Below are 24,667 nucleotides of genomic sequence, written 5' to 3' on the forward strand. Positions count from 1 at the left end.
ACTATAAAAAATAGTCTAAAACAGCTTATATTTGAGTCAATCTGCCAAAACAAAAGCTTTAGAAATGTACCACTCTATGATATAATAGTGTGGCTAAACACCGCCTCCACAGAAGAAGATCAACACCTGCTTCTACATCGCTGCCTGTTTAGCCCCTCCCGCATGCATGTAGTGTTTACAAGGGAGGCAAATGCACAGGTCTACGCAGAAACCAAAAGCTAAAGATGTCTCTGAAGACAAGACACTGTGCAGTGCCAAGCTGTGGAAAAACAGTATTTGCATTGCCTTCCTTCTGATCCTAATATGTAAGGAAAGAGTGAATTAACTTTATTTTCAATAAAGATTTAATAAAGGTCTTGATCGTCGATTCTGTGTCTTATGTGTGTTTCCCTTGATGTCATTAAAGACTACTGGTTATGATTCTCCTGAGTTCTCCTAGTTCCTTGCTCCTCACAGTAGACACACCGTGACAGAAGACAGCACCTAACAAAAAGTAAGCAGCTCCCTTTCTCCTTGTTTTTGTTTTTTTAATAGTGTTTTCTCTGGTTTCCTCCCGCAATTCTGGAGATCGCTGCATGCTTCATCACACTAGCACATAGAGATCTCCCTTTCGTGGCGACGGCATTGGATGATGACACCGTCAACTATTTGTTCTGGAATGTGTGTTTCCCTCGATGTCATTAAAGACAGTTGGTTATGATCCTCCTGCGTTCTCCTTCTTCCTTGCTCCTAGGTCCTCGCTCTTCATAGTAGGCACACCATGACATGCCAACTATATTAGATCTGACAGTAATGTCACAACACACAAGTGTAAGTAACTGTTTTGTTACGTGATTACTATTGCTTTGTCTCTTCTTACAGTTTGCTCGATATATATAATGTATATATGAGTTATTTTTTGTTTCAGCCCAAAAGCGTGGAAGCGTCCATCTTTGAAGGATGTAGACTGTCAAACACACAACAATTAGCCAATCATAGCAGTGGCCGTTTATTTCCAAGTCTACAATCTACCACGCCTATTCAAACAGAGCATTCAGAAAAGGGGGGTTAAGAACCGGACAGAAAATAGCCTGCTACTTCTAAATTATGATAATTTTATGTAAAATACAAAACCCCTTTAATATTTTATATTGGAACACTGGTAGCTTCAAGTAAATATGATTGAATGTCTGTCTGTCTGTCTGTCTGTCTTTTTTGTCAGCCGACCTATTTGCATTTTTACCTTCAAATAAAAAAAATAAATACAAAAATAAATGCAGTTCAACATGTAAAATTCTGAGTTGAATGGAATGCAGCATAGTAAGGCTAGTTAATGCATTAAAATAACATTAAAACATAGTCAAACTAATGTAATGTGTAATTTTGCACCAAAATGGGCTGTGGGAACCCCACAGAGCTGCGGCCACATTATCCTTCAGCCCCAGGCTAATGCTACACACACTCATAACACTAAAACACTGCAGTGCTCACACAGCCCACTATGATCCTTCACAATCTGCAAGGACACTTACCATTAAGACACCAAAGGACCACCAGTCAGCACTTTGAGTGTGACCTCGTCTATTGACCACCTCTGGGGCCATGTACTCGATGGTCCCACAGAACGAGTACGCTCGTTTGTCATGGTCGATTGCCTCTTTGCTCAGGCCAAAATCTGAGAGTGCAGAGAAGATATTAAACCATCAACACGCTGTGCCTTCGATCGATGACAAACAAAGAGTTGGGTCATGTGGTGAGAGCGCATGAAACAAATCTTGCTTACCTGTGATCTTTATGTGGCCTTCTTCATCAAGGAGAATGCTGGGAAGGTGAAACAACAGTGGATTACACTTAATTTCTATATTACTGAATTACTGTACTTTACTGATACTTTGAAGGTATCATAATGTTACACTTTCTTTTCTTTTCTTTGTTTTTTTTGGAAATGTAAACTGAAATTTCCTACTGACACACTACAGCAAAATAAAATAACTGACCTAAACCATTTTTTTCTTTTAGCTGGTGAAAATACTAGTGTTCTAATCATTTTGGCCACCACTGTACGTGTAAATAAAATAATAATAACATTGAATGAAATTAAATTATACATAAAAATATAGTTAAATACCACAATCAACAATACCATAGCTCAACGAGGTAAACGCTACACTTCCTTTGAAGCTCTTGTAAGTGTGTAGGGGTGAAAGGATTGAGCGTATATTTTCTTAATGAAAGTACTAGTGCAGTGTCTTTTGGATTGCCTCTGCCTATATGCCATTAATCACCTATGACAGGTCTCAGAGCAGCATGCCCTTAAGAGAAATAGAGCGCTCCAGTGAGACCTGCTCTCAGGCCACCTCCATTTTCACCTTCTCAGACAAGAGCAAGGAGAAATAGCTCTTCCAGCGTATGGAGTGTCCCTTTCATTATTTCCAGTAATGAATCTCTCACATGGGTCAATTCAGAGTGCAGATGAGCTTGGTTTTGGCCCATTGTTTGAGTAGATATGAGAGAGCCATGCCATGAAAGAGCATTATTGTAAGCGGGAGCACAGGAAGGATTATATTAAGGCTATCATGGCTCAACAATAAGGATGTTTTCTGCTGGTCTAGGTCAGGAATGGTTCTTAAGAATGACATTGATTATGCTAGCCTACTCATGTGGCTGCCTTGTTTACTACAATGAATTCAACAATGGACAAGCTCAATGATATGTTTATCCTTTTCTCTATATGAGGTCTCATAAGAACTCTCTGTCTGTTGATAACCAATAGGTTCTTTTTTTGGTTACACTTTATTTTGATAGTCCACTTTAGACATTCTACTATCTAAAAGTAACTTTGAAACTACACGTCAGCTTATTCTTGTTTATTTGCAGCTACATGTCTACTAACTCTCAGAGTAGACTGTTAGGTTAGAGTTAGTAGAATAAGCTGACATATTCTTACAAAGATTCTCATAGTCAGTATGTTGTATACTGTGGACCTATCAAAATAAACTCAGACTGTTATTTAAAGACTCAGAATGTTATTTATTTATTTTTTATTTTATTTATTTTTTGGGACAAAACATCTCACTGGTGTGCTAGATTATACAATACTGTAGTAGTAATATACACTACACACCAGCATTCAGTAGTTTTGGGTTCGCGGTATTAAATGAAGTCAATTCTGAAAGTGAAAGTGAAAGTGAAAGTGACATTCAGCCAAGTATGGTGACCCATACTCAGAATTTGTGCTCTGCATTTAACCCATCCGAAGTGCACACACACAGAGCAGTGAACACACACACACACTGTGAACACACACCCGGAGCAGTGGGCAGCCATTTATGCTGCGGCGCCCGGGGAGCAGTTGGGGGTTCGATGCCTTGCTCAAGGGCACCTAAGTCGTGGTATTGAAGGTGGAGAGAGAACTGTACATGCACTCCCCCCACCCACAATTCCTGCCGGCCCGGGACTCGAACTCACAACCTTTCAATTGGGAGTCCGACTCTCTAACCATACCATTAGGCCACGACTTCCTGCTTGCCATGGCTACATTTATTTGATCAGAAGTACAGTGAAATATTACAATTCAATACATTTTAAAATATTATTTATTCCTGTCATGCAAAGCTGAATTTTGAGCATCATTACTCCAGTCTTCAGTGTCACATGATCTTTCAGAAATCTTTCTAATATGTTTATTTGCTGCTCAATAAATAGTTGTTGTTATTATGAATGTTGAAAAGAGTTGTGATGCTTATAAAAATAAACTGTTTTACGATGTTTCTTTTTATTCCCTGATGAATAAAAAGAACAGCATTTATTTGCTAAATAAAAGTTGCATAATCATTACTAATTACTAATTTTCACTAGTCATTCTGGCAATTATATAAAATGCATCTAGATTAGCCAGCTACATGATGTTAAATATGTGAAATGCGTAAATCAGCAGAAGGAAGAAAAATATTCAGTACATACAACAACATAAAATATTTGAAGAATTAACACTTATACTTAATAAGCCTCAACATGGATGAAACTCTCACACACGATCCCGGACCATCAGGTCATCTATACTGTACACATTTCAGTGTAATGTTAGGGAATAAGCTTTGCCAAGCCCTCTGAATCCAGCAGAAGGACACAAAACAGATGCTGCTGTAACTGCACCAAAGAAACAGGACGCTCTCATCACCCAGTCTGAACCTCTGAATTATGACTGTAATTACATGAGAGTATCACAGAGTTCTTTTGACTCTAATCCAGATGTGGATTATACTGCTGCTTGAAAATGCAGGACTTAAGCCCTCCTGAGCAATACATCCAATCGAAGTCGTGCTGAGGTTATCAACACGAGGTCACTCTTGTGGTCTTACAGGCATAAGGTCACTATCTAGGTCACTTAAGTAGGCTGGAGAGTAAATTAGAACACATGATTGCTATTTACTGATAATACATGGGGTTTGGTCTTACTTCTCTGGTTTAAGATCACGGTAGATGATGCCCAGACTATGAAGATGATCCAAAGCCAAGGCCAACTCAGCCAAATAGAACTTCACATCTTCCTCAGTAAACATTACCTAGAAAAAAAAAAAATTACAACATCATAAATAAGTAATATTTATTTAACAGATGCTTTTAAAGAAGTCCAAATCCCTTTAGGATTACAGATTTGAACCAGGTCCTAACCAGAAGATCTTGTCATGTTATTTGTCCTGTACACAAATCATACCTCAAATCATGCAGCTTATTTGAAGGGAGATGTATTTCTCTATTCTTAGAAATCAGGCTTATGATTTTCACCTGGAGAAAAATGATTTGCATTGAAGGGGGGATCCAAGCATCCACAACACCAAAATCTAGATTTTTATTTAGCTAATGCTTTACCTAAAATGTACCGTATAAGTTAATAGGAAACCAGCTCTTTTGGGTCTTACCTGTGTTTATTAAATAAGTGAACAAGTCAACCTCAATGTGAAATGATGTCATACCATATTGCATGGCATTTCTTAAAATAGCATTTTTAATTGGCTGATAGTTCTGAGTTATAAATGAATGTCTATGCAGCAAGGCTTTGTACCTGCAGTTCACAAAATCAAATGGGAATCATATTAATGCTAATGCACTTAAAATAAAAGGCAGTTGTAAATAACTCAGCATATTCCTTTAAAGCAGAACCTGGCCAGTGACTGCAATAACACAGTGTGTTCTTATATTTGGAAGTCCACAAACTGCTCTTTTCCAAGCTAATTTGAATCACCGGGAGATTTATTTAGACTGTGTGGAGAGCATCAGGGGACAGAGAGTGCCATATTGAGGAGAGTAGATTGGCGTAACAAGTTCCAGCCAGGAGAGCAGCAGCTGTTGCAGCCAGATGAGAGATCTGAGCACCAGAGGTAATTAATTTACATCTCACATCCCAGGCACGGTTCTGTGCGGAGAATCCAAATATAATCAAGTGCACAAATATCTCGGTAAAAGTGCTGCAGTTCCTTTTTTAATTCACACTTACAGAGAGACACTGATTAGTCAGAGGAAGTAAATGTGCAGGAGTTGCTCTTTATGTAAAGTGTAGCTATCGTTACACATTTTCCTCAAACAAAATGATCTATAGAGTGAGATGAGAATGTCACTCACCCTAAAAACACTTGCATAGCACTAGTAATCTAGCAAAAACAGTTTATGGTTGTAATTCAACTTAAGGCTAAGCGCCCACCCATCAGCGGCCTTGGTTTCTCAAGTATCTTCCCCATTCATTTTCCCATATAAATAAAATCATCTTATTATAAGCCAGGATCAAACTTTGATCTGAACCAAAAGGTACAAGACTGCACATCAGAAGTTAATAGAGAGACAACGTTTTCAACATTAATTTTACACATTAAAACTTACGCTCTACCAGTTTTTTATGCTATGTATATGAGGTTTTTTGGTTTAGTACTGACTGAATGGTTAAGGTTTTTCTGTATGCTTATATTATTTTTGCTTTTATATCAGTTTTATTTGTATATTGCTTGTTTACATTTCATTATTGATGTGCATTGTTCCAGTCAAATAAATACAAAAAAAAAAATAAACAGCTGTAATGAAGAAAATAAGTCTATTCTGCACATCAAGGCTGCATTTTTTTTTAAATAAAATAACAGTAATATTGTTAAATATATTTGCTATTTAAAGTAGTGTTTTCTACTTTCATATAGGTTAAAATATAATTTATTTCTGTGATGCTAAGCTGAATTTTTATCAGTCATTACTACTTCATTACTACTACATCCTTCAGATATCATTCTAATATACTGATTTGTTATCAACGTTGGAAACTGCTTAATATTTTTGGATCCTGTGATACTTTTTTTTAGGATTCTTTGATGACTAAAAAGTTAAAAAGAACAGCATTTATTCAAATTAGAATTATTTTGTAACACTATAAATCATTACTATCCCTATTTTTTTAATCAATTCAACACATTCTCACTAAATACAAATATTTATTTAGAAGGAAATAAAACACAACCTTTTGAATAGTAATGTATATTGTTACAAAAGGTTTCTATTTTAAAGAAATTATATCAAATAAATAAAATTAATAAAAAAAGTTCTCGATTTCCTGTGAGTGACTGATTGTAGATGTGATTCAATCCCCTTTTGCTGATTGAAAAATTGGCAAATCATTTTCATAATCTAAAATTACACCAGTTAATTATTAATTGAAAAAGGCCTGGTGGAGAGAAGTGATTTCAACAATTCATGCCTGATTGCATATAATCTTGTTATCCTAAAGCAAAGTGGCCTATATGATGTTAAAATGACACAAAGACCTTCACAGGCAATTAATAAATACAACTATCTCTATGCAACCAGAATAAAGACAGAATGATGTGACTGATGAAGAGTGACGTGCAAAATAAAGCCCAGACAGGTGGAGAAAACGGCTTGTTTAGCTGAGCGAATGAGTCACATTAATCAATGTCTGAAGGAAACGTCTGCTCCAGATAAGTGTGGGGCTGTTTTCAACAGAGAGAGGCCAGATACTGGGGTGAAGTCATTCTACATGCTGAAGCTTAGCTGGAGATTTTCAAACGCAGAACAAAAAAATGCATTTGAGTGGGAGTCCCACGGGAATAATGTGTGTAAACCCAATCTAAACTGAATCTATAATGGCACATTACAACAACACAATTTAAATATATTTTAGAAGAAAATGTGAGCTTGTGTCATGTTGCTAGAGCATTCTGGGTAGCTATCAAGAAGCTCTGAGTGGTTTCTACAGCACTGACGGGCTATTTTAAGAGGTTGCCTACTCACCCAAGTCAAAAGAGCTTTATAAACTCTGATATTATTAATTTTATCATCCATCACGTGAAAATCACAAGTCTGGGCATAAGCAATACCACACATATCCTCAATAAACTGCATGATTCGAGATATCAACCCATGTACATAGCACAAGTCACACACCCAGGTTTAAAATGTAGGCTTATGGGTTTGTTTAAACTAGAAGTATGAGCAGTAGTAATAATGCTTGATTGAGCAACAACTGATTTCCATAAATGAAAATAAAATAAAATAAAGAACATGCACTCAGTATGAGGCATCTGTTGAGGTTTTTATTTCATTTATTTATTTTTTATAAAATACTGGCCTTGTCATAGATAATGCAAACCATTCTTTCCTGCTTTCAGCCATAAATGCTTCTGTGCCTTGAACCTTCAGTGCACACGTCTGTAGCACAGAAATAGATGTCATCATTTCACAAGGAGTGGGGAAAACAGTACATAGCCTATCAGTATAACAACGAGCACACGAGATGATGTCACATCTTAAAAGCCCAAGATTATGCTTTTAAATAAACCTTGCCATCTCTCTTCCGATTGCCACGGCAACAAAGTTATTCTAGGTGGTTTGCCGCATGTACTTTTTATAGCGTTAAACCACACACCTATCGGATAAAAAACTCTTTAATAAATATGACACACACACACACACACACACACACACACATATGTCCTTGTTTTCAGTGGATAAGAATATCTTCAGCAGGGGATAAATTAAAAACTCTATACAACTGCCAGACACAAACTGTGCTAATCAATGTAAAACGAATTATTTCCCCTTAATCCTTATCAGCATTGATCATGTTCCACTGATAGCCTGTTCTGCTTTAATGTGTGATTCACAGCTCAGAAAGTAAAGGCTTTGCTGTCAATAGATCAATAATCAGATTTGTTCCCAAGCGTGAAGGAAACAGATCCTTGAGGAAAGTTTAAGAAGATAAGAAAGTGATGTGATCAAAAAAATCAAACACTCCATTAAGGAGAATTACAGTTTAATTAGGGCTAAGAGAGACCAATTACACCACCCATCAGAAAACAGATGCCAGACATGCTTTTAATTATCAAGGCATTCGGACCAAATGACATCTCCATTACAGTTCAGAATGCACATGTGGATGTTTTGGTCATCACTAAATGACCAAATGTTTACAGCCTATCACTGAGCAATAGCAACTCAGCTCAACCTATAATGAGTGGACACAAACTGGTATTATAACTGTCTACTCATTTACTCACTGTCAAGTCAAATCCCAAACCTATGTGACTTTCTCCCCAGGAGAACAAAACACAAACATATCTCTTCCCATTCACTCTCACTCAAAAAGTGCAGCAACCGCATTCTTAAAAACATCTCCTTTTGTGTACCATGGAGAAAATAAAGGTGGACATTTGGATTGTTTCTTACACTGCACACAGTGTGACTCATTAAATAGTCATAGAAGTATTATTGCATTTTTTATTTTAATAAAACAATAAACAGAATAATCAGTGTGATAACACTATTATATTTGTACTTCAAAATTATGAATTATTAATGAATTTTCATCATTTTCAAACATAAAATCAGCAAGCTTTTATTTTGACGGGCTGCTTGCAAGTAAATATCTGCCATGTCTGTATGCAAATGAGCAGTCTGAACTTGTTGACTTATTTATATTTTTTATTTTGGTCGAACACCTGCACACCAGGTATACGCACCCCTGAGTATTTGGGAATGACAACAACACAAATTATTATATAAAGATGATTTTTGAATTAATTATTCCTTTTATAGAAGCATTTAGAACCAAACAAGCATGCCACGTTTGCCTGTATAGTAACAGCAGAAATATTTAGTTGACTCGAGCTATTTCATAAAAACTGACCTCTTTTGAGAGGCGTGTGAAAAGATCTCCCCCTCTGAGAAAGTCCAATATAAGGTACAGCTTTCCTTCTGTCTGAAAGGCTGAGTGGAAAAGCAACAAAGGTGACATTTAAGCAGTTATTTTCAGAAGCACAAGGGGGGAAAAAAACCCTGAAAAGTTACATGCCACTCAGTTTAAATGCTACAGTCAAGCTACTGGAAATCACTTTTTAATTAAATAATTATCAGATAATATAATACATTTTTACAATCAGATCAGACATAATCTTTAATGGAAAAAATTACACGGTAGTTCATTACTGTAAGCTATAGTACTATACTGCTATAGTTCTATGTAAACATCTAAGCTACTGTCATACAACTGTAGAATGCTGTTTAGTTAGAAGCATTGCTACATGTAGTTCGTCACTCCACAACATTGTCTGTTTGTCATTTTAGCAGTGCACAGGGGGTTCCTGTGTAAATGTTATTGTTCTGTTGCTTACAGTCTCCTCTTGAGAAAAAGAAGAAAAAAAAACTCACCATAGTGGAGTTTGACAATGAAGGGATGATTCACTTCTGCAAGAATGTCTCTCTCCATTTTCGATCTCACTCTGTCCCGCACTTAAAATACATAGAAACAAAATTCAGAGGCATTAAAAATTAAATTATGAATAAATAATCACAAATAATTGATTCACTCTCATTCATTACCTTGACAAAAACACACAAGTGCACAATAAATGGCAAAGCACAGATCATCTGAATGTTTTTCTTTGATAGCTTAAATTTTTACAAGTTCAGTGTTCAGTCAAAATATTTTATGTACATTCAGGACAATGATGTGCTAAAAATGGAAAAGATTTCCCTTTGTATTTTTATGTAAACAGGTGACATAGTTGTAAAAATTATCCCCATTCACACTGATCTGCAACAACAAATGAAAATGCTGTAGTATGCATGCCAGGCCAGTAGTTGGCGATGTCACTATGTAAAGAAACACTACACAAACACGTAATACACATTGGCATGACAGTTTTCACAAATTTGTAGACTACATGAGATGAATGGTGTGTTCAAGTCATGTTGGATAGATCGTATTTACGAGTTGAACGCACATGAATGCCACAACATTATTATGAGTGAGAAACTTGTAATCTTCTTTAAGCCCAGAGTTTCCGAGTTGGGGCTGTGTCAGTGAGAAAACTGGTCTATAAATATGCAGTGTCTGTACTGACCGTAAATTTGTTGAAATGAATATTTTGTTTATTTTTTGACATCTAATAACCTATGGGTGTCGCTGTTGGACAGTGTTTTCTCTACTTCCTGTTGGCCTTCTGTAGCAAATCGTAGCTCCGTGTAGCTGTTTTTATTTTCTTTTTTCTCTAGAATCTTTATCTTACTATCACTCTCTGTTTTTTAAAGTGGTAAAATATAACTTAATTCACACCATATTTCTGATATTATCGATCAATCTTATCAGATTAACTTTGATCGTTCACTTTTATTTTATATCCGTGAGTGCAGTACACCTGCAAAGCGTTAGCACTCGTTAGCTTGTCATTAGCATTTTCATTCGAACCTATCGCTGTTTTTCTTTTCTCCTCTCCTCTCTCTGTAACGGTTCATGAATGCACCGTCTCCTGCTGTATTCATGTTACGTCATGTTGATTGTTTCATGTGGGTGTTGCCGCTGATCGTGCAACACCCACATGAAACAATCAACATGATTGTAACAGGTGCAACTCATTCCAACTGCCTATTTAACGCCCTGTCTCTCGTCTCTTGTTTGTCAGATCGTTGTTTGAGGTCCTCCGTGTTAGATGTCTGATTCTCGTGTTCCTGCCTTGCTTTGTCTCCTGTTTTGGTTTGCTCTGGATTGTTCCCTTCGCACACGGATTATCATCACTTCACTCGGATCTACCACCACCGTCATCTGTACCAGCGCACTCAACTCACCTACTCACCAGTCTGTGCTGCCATCGAGCTTCCTGCGTCACTCTCCAACCTTCCATCAGCACATCACTTACAATAAACACTGTTTACTTGCTTTTGCCTCCTGTCTCACTTACCTAGCGTTACACTCTCTCGCTCCAGTTTTTCACAAGTTCATCAAACAACCGCAGTAAGAATATTTCATCAAGCACGGTGAGTAATGGCTTCTCCTGTTATTGTTATTTGCACCTCTTGCCCCATGTACAGTTTATCTATCTCTGTCGCAGATGAGGGATTCACACGTGATAAATGCAGGGAAATAGTTAGGCTGACAGAGAAGATTTCAGAATTAGAGACACGCATCCAAACCTTAATTGAGGACAGTAAGAATGTTAGGGCTCTAGATACGGCTTTGGATGCGTCTAGCTCAGGGATTCCTGTACATTGTTCGGTTCCGGAAACAGAGCCCTTGCAGCAGGGCAACTGGGTGACGGTGAGGCAGCGTAGTCGTGGGTCAAAACACCGCTCTTCTGTTCCGATCAAAACATTAAACAGGTTCTCCCCACTCAGTGATGCACCCACTGAGAAACCTGATGAAAGTGCTCTAGTTATTGGTGATTCTATTGTACGGAACGTGAATATAGAGACACCAGCCACCATAGTCAAATGTTTACCGTGAGCCAGAGTGCCTGACATCTTGGCAAATTTAAAAGTGCTGGCTAATGCTAAACGTAAATACAGTAAGATTGTTATTCATGCCGGCGCTAATGATGTTCGACTTCGCCAGTCGAATATCACTAAAAATAACATTAAAGAGGTGTGTGAACTTGCAAGCACGATGTCAGACACTGTAATATGCTCTGGTCCCCTCCCTGCTTACTGTTGTGATGAGATGCATAGCAGATTGTCATCACTCAATGGCTGGATGTCTAAGTGGTGCCCACAGAATAACATAGGTTTCATAGACAATTGGATGAGCTTTTGGGGCAGACCTGACCTGTTTAATAGAGATGGTCTTCATCCCTCCTGGGGTGGCGCCACTCTTCTCTCTAGAAATTTGGCAAATAGTCTTAGTGTTTATACTTGACTAACTGGGGCCCAGGTCAGGAAGCAGACAGACTGGCTAAACCGACTGTCTGCTAGCTGCTTCACGTCACAGAGGTCAGTTAATTCTCAGCACATAGACTTTTTCACCCAGATATCACACTATAGAGACTGTGTCTGTCCCCCGAACTAGAAAATACAAAAAATGTCCAAACCAAGTTAAGATTAACAATTTAATTGAGGTTCAACAAATAAAAAACAGAAGCAATATGGATAAACAAATGATAAAGCTTGGCTTATTGAATATCAGATCCCTTTCTACGAAAACACTTTTTGTAAATAATATGATCACTGATCATAACATAGATGTACTCTGTTTGACAGAAACCTGGCTAAAACCTGATGATTACATTATTTTAAATGAGTCCACCCCCCAAGATTACTGTTATAAACATGAGCCACGTCTAAAAGGCAAAGGTGGAGGTGTTGCTTCAATTTATAACAACGTTTTCAGGATTTCACAGAGGGCAGGCTTTAAGTATAACTCATTTGAAGTAATGGTGCTTCATTTAACATTATCCAGAGAAACAAATTTTAATGATAAATCCCCTGTTAAGTTTGTACTGGCTACTGTATACAGGCCACCAGGGCACCATACAGACTTTATTAAAGAGTTTGGTGATTTTACTTCCGAGTTAGTTCTGGCTGCAGATAAAGTTTTAATAGTTGGTGATTTTAATATCCATGTTGATAATGAAAAAGATGCATTGGGATCAGCATTTATAGACATTCTGAACTCTATTGGTGTTAGACAACATGTTTCAGGACCTACTCATTGTCAAAATCATACTCTAGATTTAATACTGTCACATGGAATTTATGTTGATAGTGTTGAAATTATTCAGCCAAGTGATGATTGATATCTCAGATCATTATTTAGTTTTGTGCAAACTTCTCATAGCCAAAATTGTAAATTCTACTTCTTGTTACAAGTATGGAAGAACCATCACTTCTACCACAAAAGACTGCTTTTTAAGTTATCTTCCTGATGTATCCAAGTTCCTTAGCATATCCAAAACCTCAGAACAACTTGATGATGTAACAGAAACTATGGACTCTCTCTTTTCTAGCACTTTAAACAGAGGTGGGTAGAGTACCCAAAAACTGTACTCAAGTAAAAGTAAAAGTACTTCTAGAAATATTTACTCAAGTAAAAGTAAAAGTACTAGTCTTGAATAGTTACTTGAGTAAGAGTAAAAGAGTATCGGATAAAAAATCTACTCAAGTAGTTAGTTACTAGTTACTTTGGGTCATATATACTGTACTGAGCCTATTTTTATTTAGATATATAGATAAAATGTATGTAATGTATGTGTGCGTGTATAAATGTATATATTTCATCAGCCTTTACTCCAATTTATGTAATTTATTATAAAACCCTGTCTGTTTACTTAAGTAACAGATATAGGTGCCATGCCATAACATATTTTTAATACGACTGACTTTATATTAAATGTGAATTTAACATTGAAAGTTAATGTGATATAAATATTGCTACTAATCTTTCATTGTTCAGAAAGAGAGCAAATAACATTTACATTATTAAAGATAATTTTCACTGACAGTCTAGATTTCAATCACTCTCAGAAACTCCCATTAAAATCACTGAAACTGTTAACACTGTGAAATCAATATCTTAACTAAAGATTCGTACACACATCTGCACTTTGTTGTTTCTGACGAGAGAATTCGCCAGAAAGAGGTATTCAGTCAGTGAGCGAGTGAAGGAAGCACCGGCATTTTAGCGATGACTCATCGGAACACCTCTGATTGGCCAATGCTTTAATAAGCTCAAAAGAATCATGTGTGATTGGTTATAATGCGCAGCGCTGTATAAACGCATCTATCTCTGGCTAAGCGCAAGCAATCACAGATCTGAATTTAGCAGCTGATAATATGACTCGCTGAACGTACTTGCACAGGTGTGATTGTATTAAAATTAATAAAATCTTAATCTGCTATTTTTTGTCTTTTGGAAGCTGCATTCAACTTGACTCCCCTCTGTTATAAGCCACACATGTACAACAAACTAATGTCACAGTGGTATCGTGTACTGTAATCGAATGTAGCCCAAGTTATTACCTGTTAAACAGTAGACAGCACACGCGGTGTTCATCTAATAAGGATCTCCATCGCTAGCAAATAATAGCCTTTGCAGATTTCAATTCAGTGAAGTTCCAGCCACGTTTTCAACGCTCTTTCTGTTCTTAAACATTACAACTCCGAGTGAACCACTTCAGATGCTCAGCGCGTGCGGCAGGGAACTGAACGACTCATTCAAACTGATTCATGAACCAATTCACTCGTTTGCCAATTGGTTTGATCAAGCCTTTGAAAAGAATTGACTCAAAAGAATGAATCATTCGCGAATGGGCATCGCTCATTGCCCAGAGAAAAGTAGACGGCGCGTTTGGAATAAACTGAAGCATTATAACATTTATTGCATTAAGATAAAGTAACGAGAGGAGCGTAACACACAGTAACGAAGTAAAAGTACAGATTTTTCCCCAAAAATTTACTCAAGTAAGAGTATAAAGTACCCATCTTTAAATATACTCCGAAAAGTATTCGTTACCCCAAAAAATTACTCAAGTAAATGTAACGAAGTAAATGTAACTCGTTACTACCCACCTCTGACTTTAAATAAAGTTGCTCCTTTACGCTTAAGGAGGGTTAAGGAAAATAGTTTGACACCATGGTATAATGAGCATACTCGCACCCTAAAGAGAGCAGCCTGAAAAATGGAGCGCAGCTGGAGGAAAACAAAACTAGAGGTATTTCGTATTGCTTGGCGGGAAAGTAACATATCCTACAGAAAAGCATTAAAAACTGCTAGATCCGATTACTTTTCTTCTCTTTTAGTAGAAAACAAACATAACCCCAGGTATTTATTCAATACAGTGGCTAAATTAACGAAAAATAAAGCCTCAACAAGTGTTGACATTTCCCAACACCACAGCAGTAATGACTTTATGAACTACTTTACTTCTAAAATCGATACTATTAGAGATAAAATTGCAACCATTCAGCCGTCAGCTACAGTATCACATCAGACAGTGCACTATAGACCCCCTGAGGAACAGTTCCACTCATTCTCTACCATAGGAGAGGAAGAATTGTATAAACTTGTTAAATCATCTAAACCAACAACATGTATGTTAGACCCTATACCATCTAAGCTCCTAAAAGAAGTGCTTCCAGAAGTCATGGATCCTCTTCTGACTAATATTAATTCCTCATTGTCATTAGGATATGTCCCCATAACCTTTAAACTGGCTGTTATTAAGCCTCTCATCAAAAAACCACAACTTGACCCCAAAGAACTAGTTAATTATAGACCAATCTCGAATCTCCCTTTTCTGTCCAAGATACTAGAAAAGGTGGTATCCTCACAATTATATTCCTTCTTAGAGAAAAATGGTATATGTGAGGATTTCCAGTCAGGATTTAGACCGTATCGTAGTACTGAGACTGCTCTCCTTAGAGTTACAAATGATCTGCTCTTATCATCTGATCGTGGGTGTATCTCTCTATTAGTTTTATTGGATCTTAGTGCTGCGTTTGACACAATTGACCACAACATTCTTTTGCATAGACTTGAACACTTTGTTGGCATTAGTGGAAGTGCATTAGCATGGTTTAAATCGTACTTATATGACCGCCATCAGTTCGTAGCAGTGAATGAAGATGTATCCTATCGATCACAAGTGCAGTATGGAGTACCTCAAGGCTCAGTACTAGGGCCGCTACTCTTCACGCTTTATATGTTACCCTTGGGAGATATCATCAGGAAACATGGTGTTAGCTTTCACTGTTATGCTGATGATACTCAGCTCTATATTTCTTCATGGCCCGGTGAAACACACCAATTTGAAAAACTAATGGAATGCATAGTCGATATAATAAACTGGATGACGAGTAATTTCTTACTGCTAAATTCTGAAAAAACAGAGGTGTTAATTATAGGACTCCGCTTGTAATAACCTAGAACACTGTCCAAGACTTGATGGTTGCTCTGTCAATTCTTCGTAATCAGTTAGGAACCTAGGTGTGCTATTTGATCGCAATCTATCCTTAGAAAGCCACGTTTCTAGCATTTGTAAAACTGCATTTTTCCATCTCAAAAAATATCTAAATTACGGCCTATGCTCTCAATGTCAAATGCAGAAATGCTAATCCATGCATTTATGACCTCAAGGTTAGATTATTTGTAATGCTTTATTGGGTGGTTGTTCTGCACGCTTAGTAAACAAACTACAGCTAGTCCAAAATGCAGCAGCAAGAGTCCTTACTAGAACCAGGAAGTATGACCATATTAGCCCGGTCCTGTCAACACTGCACTGGCTCCCTATCAAACATCGTATAGATTTTAAAATATTGCTTATTAATTATAAAGCCCTGAATGGTTTAGCACCTCAGTATTTGAATGAGCTCCTTTTACATTAAAAAACCTCTACGTCCGCTACGTTCTCAAAACTCAGGCAATTTGATAATACCTAGAATATCAAAATCAACTGCGGGCGGCAGATCCTTTTTCTATTTGGCGCCTAAACTCTGGAATAACCTACCTAACATTGTTCGGGAGGCAGACACACTCTTGCAGTTTAAATCTAGATTAAAGACCCATCTCTTTAACCTGGCATACACATAACATACTAATATGCTTTTAATATCCAAATCCGTTAAAGGATTTTTAGGCTGCATTAATTAGGTAAACCGGAACCGGAAAAACTTCCCATAACACCTTATGTACTTGCTACATTATTAGAAGAATGGCATCTACGCTAATATTTGTCTGTTTCTCTCTTGTTCCAAGGTCACCGTGGCCACCAGATCCAGTCTGTGTCCAGATCAGAGGGTCACTGCAGTCACCCGGATCCAGTACGTATCCAGACCAGATGCTGGATCAGCACCTAGAAAGGACCTCTACATCCCTGAAAGACCGCGGAGACCAGGACAACTAGAGCCCCAGATACAGATCCCCTGTAAAGACCTTGTCTCAGAGGAGCACCAGGACAAGACCACAGGAAACAGATGATTCTTCTGCACAATCTGACTTTGCTGCAGCCTGGAATTGAACTACTGGTTTCGTCCGGTCAGAGGAGAACTGGCCCCCCAACTGAGCCTGGTTTCTCCCAAGGTTTTTTTCTCCATTCTGTCACCAATGGAGTTTCGGTTCCTTGCCGCTGTCGCCTCTGGCTTGCTTAGTTGGGGTCACTTCATCTACAGCGATATCGTTGACTTGATTGCAAATAAATGCACAGACACTATTTAACTGAACAGAGATGACATAACTGAATTCAATGATGAACTGCCTTAAACTATCATTTTGCATTATTGACACCGTTTTCCTAATGAATGTTGTTCAGTTGCTTTGACACAATGTATTTTGTTTAAAGCGCTATATAAATAAAGGTGACTTTGACTTTGACATCTGCAATTAAACTATGTTACATATACAAAAAATTATATTGCATAATTACCATAGACTATATAATGATTCCATTTACATCACCTAAAAAACAGAAATAAAACCAACAATGATGCACATTCTTTATATATCATTTTGTAAATGTAGAATTTTATGTAAAAAAGTTAAATTGCCATCTTCCTCTGATCAAAGTGACTTGAACACACCTAACATATAATTGTAACTTGTCAACTCGTAAATACGAACTTCCCAGGAGGACTTGAATACACCAGAAGTTCCAAACTTAGGTTCGTGAGGAACCTACTCATTTAGTCCTGTCAATCATCATTACAAGACAATGTAAGCAGCAGTCATTGTGCCTTTACAGTGACAATTTTTTTCTGGCATCCCTCCATCTCCTCCTTTATGTAGTACCTCAGTGAGGGAGGTTGAACTCTGAATCGAGTCTCCGTTAAGGACAGCAAGCCAAGTTCCTTTACCATTAACCACCAGGACTGGTTGGGCAAGTGAACTCATGAAATGATAATGTATCATTTTCTGAAACTAAAGGCCCCCAAAATGCTCTTTTCAAGTTAAAACACTTGCATGACACACAATTTCTATTAGGGCTGTCAAAAAAAATTATTAGAATTTCGAATATTAATCGAATTTAATATAAAAATCCACATCCACAATTTTAGGTGTGCATTAAGGAGGCTGCCTTATAAGCCCCGGGTAAACTTCACATTCTGTGTTCTGTTCCATCTCGTCTCGCGACCAGTCTGCACAACTTTCAAACGTTCAACTTTTCACTTCTGTCTCATTATTCACCTCGCGTACGCGCACCGTCCGCACGGTCTCAAAAATTGCCTGCACGCAAATGACGAAAATGACATAATGCGGACAGTGCGTGGATGGCCAAAGTATACTTGACCTTTATCAGTGGCGCTCAAGATTTGATGACAATGTAAGTGTCATTGCATTATAAGATTTATGTTGCCTATTCAGCCACTAGAAAAAAAGAGAACCTCAATGTGGAGAAGCTCTTGTTTACATCAAAACTGAAACCAAGCTTATCACACAGAACGCACATTTTACTAGAGGGACACCGTTGGACTCGCGTCTCGCACAAGAGAGATGCATGTTTATAAAGCCACGTCAAATTAATGTAAGTTCAACTTTTTAAAAACATATCTCAAGACTTTATGGTGGGTTTTTGTTCCCCATCCCACTGCATCTCATGTTTTTAAATAAAAAAATGTAATCTGTGTGACTGGCTTTCCACCCTTTGTATTAAACTATGCATGCTTACATGATGCTGTTTTGTTTATAGTTGTTTAAGCAACTTAATTAATTATAATTGGTTTCTAAACAATATTTTAAATATTATGTATTTTTTTTTCCACAGTCATGTTTTCTTATGCTTTAAATAAACGTGCATTAGTAATATTTTGCTTGATGCGCCCTCTTGTGGCCTCAGGAGAGAAGCCGAAAGCTTTTCTTCACCCTAACTGAAATTATGCATTTGAAATTAGAATATAATTGGAATTTTGATAATAATTAAGTACAAAATTAGATTTTAGTTTTTCAGCTATTTTGACAGCCCGAATTTCTATTAATACTGGCATACTCCAGCAGTCTTATTGTCATGGTTAGGAAGAAGTAAAATCCCAAAAGAAGATGCGTGACACAGAATGAACATGAAACGTACTCGGTTACTAAACGTAACCTCGGTTCTCTCTAGAAGAGCGAACGAGTACTGCGTCTTAGCTAAGACGCTACGGGAAAAGTCTCTTTTCACGAAATACTGAAGCAAAAAATTATCCTTAATTTTGTATTTTTGTAAAGCGCATTTGCAGCAGTACACAGCCATAGGCGAGACGGCTCGTTCGCTCATTGGCTTGTTCTGCGGCAACTGCACAGCCTATCGAGCGCGGGCTGATGCAACATCAGACCAAGGGCGCTTCGCGCCCTTCTTGCCACTTCCCGCCGAAACGGGTGTGGCCCAACCTATAAAAGGAGCTCGAAAAGGCTGACTCACCTGATTTATTTCATCGCCGAAGCGAACCAGAGTGAATCGTGCGCACGGCAGAGAACGCAGTACTCGTTCGCTCTTCTAGAGAGAACCGAGGTTACGTTTAGTAACCGAGTACGTTCTCTTACGAGAGCTCTCTCGTACTGCGTCTTAGCTAAGACGCTACGGGAACCCAATGTAAAACGCCGTGCGCGCAGGGATCACACACCAATAAACCTGAAGCAACGCCCAGGATTTACAGTGCACAGTCACCTGAGGGACTCACAGAGAGTCCAGGACAGAAAAGGGAAAAAGCCCTCCGTCCCATATCTAGCAGCATCCGTAGATGCGGCAATATGACGTCACACAGCCGAGGCAAGGCCTGACCAATGTGGCAATGCGGGTCTTACGCAATACTGCCCATATAACAGTCGGCAGCGCATAGCGCTCGTGAACTCAGAATTCCCCTCAGGGCCCTGATTCGCCTATACCGACAGCAGCCTTGCTTGCAAGGTGGGAACCTCCAGGTTATAGAACCTGATAAATGTAGACGGCGAGGCCCAACCTGCCGCCATACATATATCCTGCAAGGAGATCCCAGTAGACCACGCCCACGACGAGGCGATGCCTCTTGTGGAGTGTGCTCTGACGCCCAACGGGCACTGAAGGCCCCTGGAAGCGTAAGCTAACGCTATGGCGTCAACTATCCATCTGGATAGAGTCTGTCTCGAAACAGCCATTCCCTTGGAACGCCCACCGAACGAGACAAATAGCTGCTCCGTCTGCCGAAAGGCAGCAGAGCGAGACACATAAGCTCTTAAAACCCTGACAGGGCAAAGAAGACTCGAGTCTCCATCCTCCCCTGACACCGGCAGGGCAGACAGGGCAATAACCTGAGCCCGAAACGGTGTGTTGAGGGATTTCGGCACATAACCGTGCCTAGGTTTGAGTATGACTCTTGAGTCATTGGGCCCAAACTCCAAGCACGACTGGCTCACCGAGAGCGCGTGCAAATCACCCACACGCTTCACAGAAGCGAGAGCCAACAAGAATACTGTCTTGAACGACAGATGCTGAAGGCTAATCGATTGGATAGGCTTGAAAGGGGGACCTTTCAAGGCCTCCAAAACCGCCACGAGGTCCCACATAGGGACTGACGGAGGTCTGGGAGGATTCAGCCTCCTAGCTCCACTGAGGAACCGGATGACTAAATCATTCCTTCCTATTGACTGACCGGACGCCGTTTCAGAAAACGCCGCGATGGCAGCCACATAAACTTTGAGCGTGGATGGGGCTCTGCCCTTATCCAACAGCTCCTGAAGGAAGGAGAGGACCTCCGTCACCTCACAACTAAGGGGTGAATAACCTCGAGCTGTGCACCAGCTGGAGAACACCGACCACTTCGAGGCATACAGACGTCGTGTCGACGGAGCTCTAGCCTGAGTGATGGTATTTAGCACTCCCACTGCGAGATCAGCGGGTAACCATTGAGTGCCCATACATAGAGGGACCACAACTCCGGTTGAGGGTGCCAAATCGAGCCCCTGGCCTGCGAGAGGAGGTCTCTCCTCAACGGTACCGGCCACGGGGCGACATCTGCTAACTGCATCAAATCTGGGAACCATGGTTGGTTCTTCCAAAGAGGTGCTACAAGCAGTATTGAACATCTCGTTTCTCTCACCCGTTCTATCACCTGCGGAAGGAGGGAGACGGGAGGGAACGCATAAAGCGGGCAGCACGGCCATCTCCGTGACAGCGCGCTTTCGTTCTTGGAAAAGAACGCGGGGCAGTGAGCGTTTTCGTGGGACACAAAGAGGTCCACCTCCGCCATGCCAAATCTCTCCCACAACAGCCGGACTGTTTGCGGGTGTAGAGACCATTCGCCCGTAGGAACATTGCCTCTGGACAGCCTGTCTGGACCCAGATTCTGCAGTCCAGGCACATGCACTGCTCTCAGCGAGCGCACGTTGCGCTGAGCCCAAATCAGGAGGCGTTCCGTCAGCCTGCACAGGTTTCGGGACCCGAGACCGACCTGGCGATTTATGTAGGACACCACGGACATGTTGTCCGAACGGACTATGACGTGGTGATCCTTGATATGGGGACAAAAGCGCGTCAGCCCGTTCTCCACTGCCAGCATTTCCAGGCAGTTGATATGATGGAGCTTTTCCCGTTCTGCCATAGGCCAAAGGACGGTCTGCCTTCGAGCAGCGCTCCCCATCCCGAAGTGGAGGTGTCCGTCGACACCATTTTCACACTCGGGGAAGTCCCCAGGCTTACACCTGATCGGTACCAGCCGTTCGCTGTCCAAGGTGCTAGAGCCGCAACACAGCTCTGATCGACCTTGAAATGCAGCCGGCCAGACGCCCACGCTCTGCGCGGCACCCGAGCCTTCAGCCAGAACTGCAGGGGGCGCATGCGGAGCAGGCCCAGCCGCAGAACCGGAGATGCTGAGGCCATGAAACCCAGCATCTTTTGACAGTGTTTGAGCGCCACAGTCGCGCCACAGCGGAAAGAACTCGCTGCACGCTGAATGCCCATCGCGCGCTGTGGTGACAGCCGCGTCGTCATGGAACACGAGTTCAGAACTATACCCAGAAACAGGATCGTCTGACTGGGGTTCAGCGAACTCTTCACCCAATTGACACTGAGGCCGAGCTTCTCGAGGTGATCGAGTAAAACGGCTCTGTGGTCCATGAGCTCCGCTCATGATCGGGCCAGAACCAGCCAGTCGTCCAAATAATTCAGCACTCGTGTGCCTCTGAGTCTAAGAGGAGCGAGCGCTGCATCCATGCACCTCGTAAACGTACGAGGAGCTACGGACAAGCCGAATGGCAGGACTGCAAACTGGTATGCCTGGCCCTCGAAGGCGAATCTCAAATATCGCCTGTGGTTTGACGCTATCTGTATTTGAAAAAACGCGTCCTTCAGATCTATTGACATGAACCAGTCCCCTCTGCGAATCTGCGCGAGGAGCTTCCTGGTCGTGAGCATTTTGAAACTGCGTTTCATCAATGCCTGTTCAGCTGTCTTAGATCCAGTATGGGCCGGAGACCCCCGTCTCTCTTGGGCACCAGAAAGTATCTGCTGTACAGCCCCCCCTCGCTTTGAGACACAGGCTCTACAGCCCCTTTGCTCAACAGTTTTGATATTTCGGCCCGAAGTATGTGTGCTACTTCTGTTTTGACCGTAGTTTCGAAGCGCGCTGAAAAGCACGGTGGGCGTCGAGAAAACTGTAGCGAGTAGCCTCTCTTTATAATGCCTAGCACCCAATCCGAAACCCCTGGAAGCACTGACCATGCATCTGCATGAATGGCTAAGGGCTGGATGCGAAACGCGCTCTGTTGACTGGGCAACGGCGGCGCTCGAGTGTGCTGCGCATCTGAGGCGGGGAGCGCGCTGATCACAGCGGGCAGATCGCTCTTCCTCGACCCCGTTCCGGCGCTTAACCGACTGGAGGGAGGCTGAGCGGGTCCCGTGGGACTCGATATATCTGCGAGTAACCGTGGGCTGCATGTGTGCACTTTTACCACTTTCAACTCGCTGTCTGCCTGTGCAGAATGTACGTGCACGGGCCTCGTTTTTACAGAAGCCCCGCGCCGTATGTGACATAGTGTATGTGGGCACTGGGAAGTGGGCACGTTTACTATGCGGCGCGCTCGACCGATCTGTGTCGATCTTATGTGCGCTAGCCCTGTGTGCAGGGCTGTGCTTACATGTGGAGATGGGCACTGGGTAGTGGGCATCGTCACTGCATTTATAGCACCATCGGCCGTGGCCGGACGAGCATGCACGGGTTTCGTTTTTACAGAAACCACATGACGCGTGTGACATAGTAATTGTGGGCACTGAGGGGTGGGCACGTTAACTATGCAGTGTGCGCGACCGACTTGAGGCGACATTATGGGCGCAGGCCCTGTGTGCAGGGCTGTGCTTACATGTGGAGATGGGCACTGAGGAGTGGGCATCGTCACTACATTTATAGCACCATCGGCCGTGGCCGGACGAACGTGCACGGGTTTCGTTTTTACAGAAACCACATGACGCGTGTGACATAGTGATTGTGGGCACTGAGGAGTGGGCACGTCTACTATGTAGTGCGCGTGATCGACTTGAGTCACTTTTATAGGCGCGAGCCCTGTGTGAAGGGCTGTGCTTATATGCGGAGATGGGCACTGAGCAGTGGGCATCGTCACTACATTTATAGCACCTTCGGCCGTGGCCGGGACACCAGGAATTACACCTTTTTCGGGAAATATCTGGGTAGCCGTGATAACGGTTTTCGTGTGCAGGCAAGCGGGCAACCGTACAGGCTTGCGCATTGCAAACAACGCTGAAACAGTCACAATCTCTGGAAACTGAAACAGCGGCGCGCTTAGGTGAGAGCCCGGCCGCAGCGGAACTCGTACACCCGCGCTTCGATGAAGCAGCCATCGTGTGTAGTGCCGACGCAGCGTCATGCAGCATGCGTAGATGGCTTTCCCAGGATGGCTTCGGGACTCCCGGCCTCACCGTAATCCTCTGCCGCGGTCCCCGCGGCGCGGGGCGACGGCCAGTAGAGCGAGAACGGGGGTCTCGAGCTGCGTTGCTGAAGCTGTTGTGATAACGGCTTTTGTGTGCAGGCAAGCGGGCAACTGTGCAGGCTTGCGCATTGCAGAAAACGCTGAGACAGTCACAATTCCTGGAACTGAAACAGTGGTGCGCTTGGGTGAGAGCTCGGCCACAGCGGAACTCGTACACCTGCGCTTCGATGAAGCAGCCATCGTTAGTAGTGCCGACGCAGCGTCACACAGGAGGCTTTAGATGGCAACACCGCTTTTGCCGCCGTCCAGCAGAGGGCGGACAAAGGTGCGTCGCTATCGCCTGTTCCACCGGCGGAAGTGAGTGGTAGTTCCTGTTTTTAGCATCATCAGTGTGGAGAATGCTAGTGAGACAGACGAACGAGTTCGTGCTGAATATGGAGCGTTCCAAGCCTTCGCCACCTCTTCGTGAAGCTCAGGAAGAAATGAGGCGGGCTTTGAGAAGTACGCTCATCCGAAAGGGAAATACCATCCAGCCGGAAA

General features: G+C 41.3%; 1 protein-coding gene across 1 annotated transcript in view; it reads right to left on the bottom strand.

The window, feature by feature from the left end:
• The window catches only part of rps6ka2 (ribosomal protein S6 kinase, polypeptide 2), a 66,311-nt gene that overhangs the window by 21,635 nt on the left and 20,009 nt on the right, over nt 1-24,667 (bottom strand). Inside the window, exons 4-8 of the mRNA XM_059566794.1 lie at nt 9,685-9,765; nt 9,164-9,243; nt 4,438-4,544; nt 1,763-1,800; nt 1,512-1,654 (exon numbers count right to left, since the gene is read on the bottom strand). Of these exons, the coding sequence (XP_059422777.1) occupies nt 1,512-1,654; nt 1,763-1,800; nt 4,438-4,544; nt 9,164-9,243; nt 9,685-9,765 (449 nt within the window). The remainder of the gene's footprint in view (nt 1-1,511; nt 1,655-1,762; nt 1,801-4,437; nt 4,545-9,163; nt 9,244-9,684; nt 9,766-24,667) is intronic.

This window comes from Carassius carassius, chromosome 14 (assembly GCF_963082965.1).
Source record: "Carassius carassius chromosome 14, fCarCar2.1, whole genome shotgun sequence".
NCBI classification, from domain to species: Eukaryota; Metazoa; Chordata; class Actinopteri; order Cypriniformes; family Cyprinidae; genus Carassius; species Carassius carassius.